The 10096-nt window shown below is 34.8% G+C and overlaps 1 protein-coding gene across 2 annotated transcripts; it reads left to right on the forward strand.

Annotated features, from left to right (window-relative positions):
* Window positions 1-1995: 1995 nt before the first annotated feature.
* On the forward strand, window positions 1996-8080 carry LOC120092928 (two-component response regulator ARR2-like). 2 transcript variants are annotated; one of them, XM_039051170.2, is made up of 6 exons: window positions 1996-2913; window positions 3449-3601; window positions 3713-4093; window positions 6028-6104; window positions 6204-7364; window positions 7474-8080. In XM_039051170.2, exons 1-6 carry the CDS (start codon window positions 2733-2735, stop codon window positions 7534-7536), a joined length of 2016 nt encoding a protein of 671 aa, XP_038907098.1. In that variant the 5' UTR covers window positions 1996-2732; the 3' UTR covers window positions 7537-8080. The 2 variants fall into 2 exon arrangements, with proteins under 2 accessions (XP_038907098.1, XP_038907100.1); XM_039051172.2 differs by lacking the exon at window positions 1996-2913 and having other exon boundaries at window positions 3461-3601; window positions 3684-4093.
* The last annotated feature ends 2016 nt before the right edge of the window (window positions 8081-10096 follow it).

The raw sequence follows: 10096 nt of genomic DNA on the forward strand, positions 1-10096 counted from the left end.
AGCTTTTGAGATCAACACACTATGAACTTTCTTGAACTTTTTATGGATGTTTGGGAAAATAAGCGGAATTATAAAATTTATGAAGTTGTGAACTCTTGAGTCCTGTAGTGTAAGAAATTGATAAGATATTGAACTGATAGTTTTTTAGTAGTGAGACCTGAAAACTCCTTGGCTAAACAAGTGGAGTTCACAACTCGTATTTTCTAACTTTCTGAACCAAACACACACTTAAACGTATGACAAAGTGAGTTTATTTTAGTCGTTATTGATATGTATCTCCCTTGGGTCGGAAGTTCTTTTCTCATCTGACATTTGTTGTGCATTGGAAAAGAAGTTTAAGCATATTTTTGTCCAAAAAGAAAAAAAGAGAAAACTCATGGCAGTATTTACTGATCCTAAAAGAAAAATTGTAAAATTGAAACAATAATTTGAGGTTGAAGTACGAATTTGACATATCTTTTATGTACTTTATTATTATTATTATTATTATAGTTGAACTATGCAACAATTTAAATACAAATGCAGTGATTATAACAAAAGAAAATAAAAGTATATATATGAGAAGTGGTGTGTTTGGTGAGACCTCTCGTTAACTTTATAGCCTTGTCCTTGGATAGGTTTTATAATGAATTTTGAATACTTTGTTTATTATTATTATAGATGGAAAAATTTAAATTAGGGTGGAAAACGAATCGGACGGCCTTGATTTATTTAATCAATAGTTCATATATATATATATATATATATATTTTCTGTGACTGTGTAAAGAAAGGGAAAAAAAAAAAGAAAAAGAAAAAGAAAAAGAAAAAGAAAAGAAATGTTAGAAAGCATGGGAGCCAAAGAGATCTTATCTTGGAGGAAGCGGAAATGACAGATGGCCGCTGAGGGAAGCACAGGTAGATGAATGGGTAAAGCATATAATAATCAAAAGCTTGTCAGAGACAGCGGAGAGCAACTTGACGGGTTAGCTTCGGCTTTGGCCTTCCAACCAACTACTCTATTTATTTCTTTTCTTTTCTTTTCTTTTCTTTTCTTTTTTTTTTAATTTTTAATTTATTGTTTTATTTTATCATATTCACATTATTATTTCAATTTGACAGACACAGACAACCTTCTCTCACTTCTCACCCTTGCTTCTTGGGTTCTTCTCTTCACAGGGATTCCCTTTGGAGCACGTGGATATATATATATATATATATATATATATATATATATTTTTTTTTAAAAAAAAAACTTTTCTTAATATTGTCATTTGGTTTTGCTTTTGTGAGTCTTGGCTATTCTTTTTTTAATAGATTCAACTTTTAATTTTGTATCACCTTTTTTAATTTTAAAAATTTCAAATGCATTATTAAATTTTTAATTTTGTGTCTAATAAATCTTTAAAATGGGTGTTTAGGGAAGAAGAGGAATAGTAAGCTCCAAGAAATTATAAAGTCTAGTGAGTTGTGAATCTTGAGATATACGGTGTAAGGAGTTGATAAAGAAATAAAATTGATGTTTTTTAGTCATTGCGTCAAACAAAGAGCGGAGTTCATAACTCCTAAGTCCTATTTCCCAACTACTTGGTCTGCATCACACTCTTAGGAGGCGTTTGGGATAAAAAGTAGAATAGTGAAAAGTAAGAAGTTTGAAGTGTAAAGAGTTGATAAGTATAGGTGATGTTATTTAATAACAGGACCTACCGACTCCTTAGATCAAACAAAGAGTGGAGTTCGCAACTCTTTAGACCAAATACACCGTAAAATAGAGATTCGACTCTTCACGAGCTAATATACACATGCATAAAATTGAATTTTGTGTGTAATTTGTTTGTATATTTTTTTAAAAAAAAAAATGAATAAATAGGTTAAAGACTTATTGATAAAAAAAATGAAAATTTAGAGAATTATTAGGTATTTTTTAAAGCTTTAAAGATATGTTATATATAAAATAAAAAATTTAGATATTTATTGGGAAAAAATTAGTAAGTTAATTAAAAAAATTTAAAACAAGGTTGAGAATGGAAGCTCAAAATTGATCTCCTCTTAATAGTGCAAGTGGCTGTCATTGTAGCATGCGAACGCCAAGTAAACAAACCTCAAATTCGATCCTCAACCTTATCGAATTTGAAAGAATATTAATTTGCTCATCACCATCTGTGTCAGACATCCTCTTTGGAAATTTGTTTAATTTCAAAAGCTCACTTCTTTTTGTGAATTGTATCTTGTTATCTCAAGTTAAAGTCCTGTGGAGAAGAAGCTTTAGCCAATGGATTTGACTGTTGAAAGTAAGGCATTTGTATGTTTTGCTCTCTGTTTATAGCGGATAAAGTGGACTGCAGTGGAAGAAAAGCAGAAAACAGTTCAACTATTGGAGGAAAAAGCCAGGTGAGGAGAGAGAAATACCATATAGCGAGAGAGAGAGAGGAAAAAAAATGGGTTTTCATGGGTTAGTTGGTCCTGCACTCTTCTGGATCCACTCTTCATAGAGCAACCCATATTTATTATGAGTAAAATATAGCCATAGAAGACCCCATGAAATCGAATCAATCTGAGAATTTGATCTTCAAGCAGTGAAAGAAAGAGTTTTCGTGTTCAATTTCTGGTTCAGACGGCTCCAATTATTCTGTTATTATCTCTGAGAAAGTTAGATTCTGATGGGTTTTGTAAATTTGGGAATCAATCTTCCGAAGCTGTAGTCTTTTGGTTTCTTTAGCTTTCTTTTGCTTGTGGGTGTTTAAGCCTTGTGGAATGGATCTGAGCCATATGAAGGGATCGACGCCGACGCCGACGCCGACTTCAATTTCTGCTAGAAAAGCCACAGATATGGGTTCCGATCAGTTTCCGGCGGGTCTTCGGGTTCTGGTTGTAGACGATGATCCTACCTGTCTCAGGATCTTGGAAAAGATGCTTCAGAATTGCAGCTATGCCGGTTTGTTTTCAAGGGTTCTCTACTTTTTATCTATTATTTCCATTTTTGGGGTTCAGATGGCATGTCTTCTGTCCTGTGTGAGTTAATATTTCACACAGGACAATTTTTTCGATCGTTTCTTAAAAAATTTCAAGTATAGGGTTTTTTCTGACCTCGAATTTTTTCTTCTTGTTTTAGGAATAAAAACATATCGATTTATCAGTTCTTATATCTTTTTCCCCCACTCAGCTTGTTTTCCTATTTGATCCAGAACAGAGATTACAATTGAATTCTGCTATTTATTTTGCGTGCTTTTGAAGCTATCATCTCAGTACTCATTTGTAGATTCAGGACTGTTTAGGACATGTTTGGAAGCGCGTTTGCTTTTGTCATCATCCAAAACCAATTCATTATTTGGATTTATGCTTGAGACGCTGTTTCCATACCATTAAAATTGATTTTTCGGACCAACTAATTGTTATACCAATCCCACAATTCTGTGATTACACAACAAATCATCAGTAGTTAATCTGCTGTTTTTGGGGTTTAATTACAGTGACGAAGTGCAACCGAGCGGAGATTGCTCTATCCATGCTTCGTGAGAACAAAAATGGTTTTGATATTGTCTTAAGCGATGTGCATATGCCTGACATGGATGGATTCAAGCTTCTAGAGCAAGTTGGTCTGGAGATGGATTTGCCTGTTATCAGTGAGTAACATGGTTTAGATGCGTTTACTGGATCATTGAATGCTAACTTATATAATTATACGTGGTTTATATAATTTTGCAGACTAATATTGGAGACATGTGATTGTACAGTGATGTCAGCTGATGATGGGAAGAATGTTGTGATGAAGGGAGTGATTCATGGTGCTTGTGATTACCTGATCAAACCCGTTCGGATAGAAGCGCTCAGGAACATATGGCAACATGTAGTTCGAAAGAGAAAGACTGAATGGAAGGATTTAGAGCAATCCGGGAGCGTCGATGATGGAGATCGAGAGCAAAATCTGTCTGAAGGTGCAAATTATTCGTCTTCGGCATATGAAGGAAGTTGGAACAGCTCGAAGAGGAGGAGGGATGCAGAAGAAGAGCCCGAGGAGAGGGACGATACATCGACTTTAAAGAAGCCGAGGGTGGTATGGTCAGTTGAGCTCCATCAGCAGTTTGTCGCTGCAGTTAATCAGCTAGGCATTGACAGTATGTTTTCTCTTCTACCTATCTCAATTCGATATGCCTTGCTCATATATATCACTATGCTTTTTATCGTTATATTACAAGTTTAGTCCTTGAACTTTCAGGTTTATGTCGACGGAGGTTTTTAACTCTTAACTTTGTATTGTATCTGATTAGTTCTTGAACTCTAGGTAACAACACATCCATTATAACATAACCAAAATTGTAATTTAACCATTTCTAGGTAACAACACAACCATTATAACATAAATGTACATATATGCTTTGATCTTTTAACATTAGCTGATTTATAACATACCTTTCAAGTTCGTTTAAGGATGTTTTGTCTTCAATGCTTGATGTAAATCCTATGATCTTTCTTCATCTCAATGAATTGGAAGCCCAAAGCATGATAGCCACATTTCTTCATGTTGTTCATTCTGTTCTCTGCAATTTAACCCAAACTTTTAGAAGGATCAATTCATCCATTGTTTCTCTTAAAGCATTTCTTTTTACTCCATCAATCCATCTTATCCTCGAGATATTTTTCATAACCATTTCCTTTTATTTATTTATTATTATTATTATTATTATTTTTCTGGAGAAAGTTCAAGAATAATATGGTTTTTGAAAGTAATGACAAAAATGAGGTACATAGGAAAGAATTTTCAAAAGTAATGTTGAAGGGAAAAGTATTGACAAAAAGGGGATGGTTTTGGGTAGAAGGAAAATCGACGATTATGTTTTAGTCCAGTTAGTGCCATGTCAGCCCTTGGACTAGGTCAAAGCCAAACTCGTGGACGGGGTCCACGATTTGACTATTTTTATTATTATTTTTTATTTTGATTGTTTTTTTTTTTTTTCTAATTTCTAACTAACATATTTCTTCTTTACTAAACTTAGTTATATATTTTGTAGTATAGTTTGCAGGCATATTAAAAATAAAATTTTGATTTAACCAGGTGGTACTTCTCTCTGAAAAGATAGAGTAAATGTTCTGCACTTCTATTGTTTCTAAATAATTCTTCAAATTCTACGTCAATATCACTATCCCCATCATTTCTAGGTTCAAGAATAACTAAATCTTCAACATCGACGTATTTACTCAAATTTTTACGACTGTTATAGGTGACAAAAAAAAATATGTTAATACTAACAGCCCAATCCGATATCAGTCCAAAAAGTTTATTTCTTCTTTTAAATAGTAGAAATAGATCAATACTCCAAACAATCTAAATATTATTTTATGATCGGTCCAAATAGTTCAAATATTTTCTTTTAAAATAAAAAACCAAATCAGGCCAAATTCAAATTTGTCCATATTAAAATTTAAAAAAAAATCAAATCTACCTAAATTTAGCCGTCCAAATATAATATTAAACTAAAAAAATTTCAAAAATGAAACAAAAGACTAGATCTATGGAGTATACACTTAAATATTTTGGAAACACTGTTTTTTAATGCACAATTTCATATATTGGAAAAAACAAAAAACAAAATATTACCTACGGTTGGTGAGAACAGGAAGAACGACGGACGGCGACGCATCTGTGAGAGAGAGGTAGAAAGTGAAAAGTTTAAGATGGAAAGAAAGTGAAGGGGGAGAAGGCCGTGGGACGTGTTTTGGGACTACTAAATCGTGTACTTGGTACATGACTTAGGGTAGTCGTGGATCCTGTCCACAATTACCTGGCGAAGGAAGTTGTGGACCCCGTCCACAATTTAGGACTAACCGTGTACCGAGTCCACAATTCCACTACCCTATTTTTAGGTTACTTGTAGTCCAACCCTATTTTTGTTAATAATTATTAAAATAACATTACTTTTTTTAAAAAAAAATCTTGTTTTTTTAAATTTGATCAGTCAATAATCATTGAAGGAGAAATTCATCAGATACCCAAATCCAAGTGCACATTGTTCTTGTTGGTCATGTTTTCAATCTTGTTTTGAAAATGCAGAGGCTGTCCCTAAGAAGATATTGGAGTTGATGAATGTTCCAGGGCTTACTAGAGAAAATGTTGCCAGTCATCTTCAGGTATAAAAGTTTTGAAGGGCTGTTTGTGTGTTTTCTCTTTGATTCCTGATGATTAGTATAGGCATCTTAATTGTTTCTGTTCTTTTGATGGCTATGCAGAAATATCGCTTATATCTTAGAAGGCTTAGTGGAGTATCTCCACATCAAAGTAATTTGAACAATTCTTTTATCAACCCCCAAGACCCACCTTTTGGGCCAATGGCTTCATTCAATGGGATTGATCTTCAGACGCTTTCGGTCACTGGCCAACTCTCGCCACAAAGTCTTGCTGCTCTCCAAGCAACGGGACTTCGTAGGCCTACCGCGAAATCTAGCATATCCATGGCCATTGTTGATCAGAACAACATATTCAGCTTTGAAAATCCAAAATTGAGGTTTGTTGAGGACCAAACACAGCACCTAAGTAACAGTAAACCAGTAAATTTGTTTCATGGGATTCCAACAAAAATGGAGCCAAAGCAGCTTGCCAATATGCAGCATCCTACTGTGCAGTCTCAGGGGAACATAAATATGCAACTCATCAAGAGCGAACATGGGGTAACTCAACTAATGCATTTGTCTCAACAGCAAACTGTGGGACAGACTCTAAGTACCTCTCCTGCTAGCCACTTACCTGGAATTCCATCGACATTAAGGAAACCGATCGTATCAGGTAGCGTTACGAGGGGAAATGGGACTGCTGATAGTAGCCACAGAGCTGGATACAACCTAGTTTCGCCATCATCGGTGATGGTGAACTATCCAATGAGCCAAACCGCGGAACTGTCGAACAATTTTTCTCTTCAGAGTAATTCATCGGTATCGACCTTGACTTGTAAAGGGGTATTTCAAGAAGAGATTAGTTCAGATCTAAAAGTATCGGGTGGACTAATGTCGAGTTATGATGTTTTTAGTGACTTGCACCTGCAGAAATCCCATGACTGGGATGCTCAAAATGTAAGCACGTTGGCCTTTGGTACTTCTCACCATGGGAACTTCATACAGGATAGCTTTGATATCTCACCCTCCACTTTAATTCATCATGGTTTTCCTTCAAGCCAAACGAATGGACAAAATCACAATTTGTCAGTCGTTGGAAAGACTATTTTTTCCTTTTCGGATTCAACTCAACCCGAGAATCCACAAAGTATCGCCCAAAACTCGCTTCTTGATCCCGTGGAGGTCAAATCTCAGAGAATCCCTGATGCAAGCTATGAAACTGACCTCTTATCTGAGGACTTTGGCCAGGATGAACTTCTTGGTGTCTTTCTCAAACAACAGGTTAGTTTTTCCCTTTTTCCTTGATATATATGTTTGTTTGATTGTATAAAAAAAATGGATTTCTTACCATATATCATTGTTAACTCTAGCTATGTTTTCTGCTTCCCAGCAACAAGGAGACAACGGATCAGTCGAATTTAGCGGCTACCAAACGGAGAATATTTGCGTTTAGAAAATTTCTTGCTTTAGTTCCCCATTTGGTTGTAGCTTCAAATACACTTTGTTGTAACTTTAAAGGTCAAAGTTCTCCCACATTAGATGAAAGATTAGATGACAGGTAGTTCATCATTCTTGTCAACAAGTCCATTGTGAATAGTATGCTTAGCCAGTTGAACCTCGGAAATGTCAGATTTCAATGCAAGTCTGAAGTTTGCAAGAACTGAAGCAGCAAATCTTCATCAGAATGCTCAAACAAAAGATGCAAATCTTACTCCAAACTTCGGTTGGCGTTCAAAGCCTGAAGCGATTTATTTTAGGATGCGTGTGAAACTGTTTGTTTGTAACGGGCACATCGCTCGATCGTCGATGCAAGGCTCGGCTCGGCTCGGCTCGGCTCCATTGCATCTGGAACCATTTAGGAGATTTCTCATCTCTCTAATTACACTTTAAGAATGGTTTTATTTAAACCCCCATGAAAAATCATCAACTTCAATGTAAATATTCTTGTTTGATTGAGACAAATGTGTGCATAATCTCTCAAGTTTGTTCTTTCTTTCTTTTTCTTGTTCTTGGCAGCTTCTCTTACATTCTCATCCCACTTCCAACTTTTCCCACAATGTATGATGAATTATTTTGATTTCTGTCCATAGTATTCCCTCTGATGTTTGTGATTTGATGGGAAAGATCAGGATTGCTTGACATATGATGAGAAATCTAGAGCTCAAATATTAGTCTGCATTCGATTACCATCCCATCTCTTTGCTCTCTGGTTTTGTACTTCAACAAACTAACAAACTTAAGAATCCTTAAACCAATAGCATAACTTCAAATAGAGTTAGATAAAGTTATTTTGTGATCAAGATCGTGAGTTAAGGAAAACTAGTTTCCTACGTTTGAACACTTTATAAACAAGTCGATCAATTTTACTTGAATGCTCGAACATGCAACTTTGGATCAAGAATTACAAAAGGAGGATGATGAATCTACACTATCTAACAAAGGGGAAAATCTTATTCCCAAAAATTGCCTTGTACAATCTAATGGCTAGACTTTAGAAAGCCTCCCAAAACCTACATCATAGATCTTAATAAAACAAAAGATCTACATTTAGACTATTAAAGAAAATATAAACCATAACGAATCTAGGAGTATTTGGCAGTTCATATCATATCCTTTCGTCTAATAACATTAAATTGCACAAAATTCTTTTGTCGGTGTGTGCATATGATAAGCATATTTCTTTCAATTTTCATCTCCATAGACGGAGGTTTCGCTATAGGCTTGAACTTGGGTCCCATATATGAAAATGATTTGGCATGGACTCTCCAACCATCGCAATATGCTTGCATTGATGATGGATGTTTGGAAAGTCTCGAGTTGAAGATCCCCTACGGGTTGTGAAGTAAAAGGAACACTAGTGGGACTTGATAATTTCTGATTGGCACAACACTCATCTAAATTTTTGTAACAAATGTTTCAATGGCTAGGTATATTCTGATAGGCGACCATTAGGCATGTAGAAAGCCTAGCTTGTAGCAAGCTATCGCCAAATTCGTTAAGTATAAATTATGCCTCTATAAATTGTTATAATTCTGTTTCAACTCATTGAAGGGTTTAAACTCGTCCTGTTGAAGCTTTCAATTGTTATATAAGTACGATGGTCATGTTGAGAATCAAGATGATAGAATGAGATGTAACATACATTATATAAATTATAAAAAAAAAAAAAAACAAAAAACAAAAAAAGAACATTGGCGCTGAGGTAAGATTAATTAATGTTTAATTGGTATTTTTAGAATTAAGTTGGTAATTGTCTTATTTTCTGGTAAGGTTATAAATAGCCACTTTAGTATTACAATAAGAAGCTTTTGATTATCTTTTGAATATAAAAATTGTAACGACCATATGAGTACTCTGACAAGGCCGTTAAATATGACCACATTTTCATTCAAACGTTTTGTTCATTAAACTAAAATTTATTAAACCAGGGATGACTATATCAAATCAATTTATTAAATCAGTAAATGAACAAATAGATCAACATTTAATCAGGTTCCCTGAAAACTTTTACAAAGAAAATATTCAAAACATTAAATTTTTTGTTCCCATATGGCTCTGTCATGAGTCTATCTGTCACTCGCTGATTGACTCTTGTCATTGCCTGAAAAAACATAAAGGAAGAAAGAATGAGTATAACAATACCCAATAAGTGACACGCTATCAGACACCACTCTAGGTAACCTATTACCTAGTCTATCTAGGCATCGGTGTATACCCACATCATGTCAATTGTGGTGATCTCGAATGAGTCACATATCAGTCATAAATGTGATCCCGAAGTAATATATGCATCAGTCATTGTGTGCAACCAGAAGGTACACAAATCAGTCGTAAACGTGATCTCGAGAGAACACACATCAGTAATCAGTCCTAAACGTGATCCCCAAGGAACACGCATTAGTTATAGTGTATAATCTGAAGGTACACAAATCAATCATAAATGTGCACATATACAGTTATAGTGTGGACCTGAAGAAGCACACAATTAATCGTATGTGTACACTTGTCCAGAT

This window comes from Benincasa hispida, chromosome 12 (assembly GCF_027475165.1).
Source record: "Benincasa hispida cultivar pf3 chromosome 12, pf3_genome.v1.1, whole genome shotgun sequence".
Classification (NCBI taxonomy): Eukaryota; Viridiplantae; Streptophyta; class Magnoliopsida; order Cucurbitales; family Cucurbitaceae; genus Benincasa; species Benincasa hispida.

What these genes read in the sequence shown, in the direction of transcription:
- LOC120092928 (XM_039051170.2), top strand. Translation starts at nt 2,733, where the DNA reads ATGGATCTGAGCCATATGAAGGGATCGACGCCGACGCCGACGCCGACT. An exon ending in ATGTTGCCAGTCATCTTCAG is followed by an intron (nt 6,105 to 6,203) that starts GTATAAAAGTTT and finishes ATGGCTATGCAG; the next exon opens with AAATATCGCTTATATCTTAG. An exon ending in GTGTCTTTCTCAAACAACAG is followed by an intron (nt 7,365 to 7,473) that starts GTTAGTTTTTCC and finishes TCTGCTTCCCAG; the next exon opens with CAACAAGGAGACAACGGATC.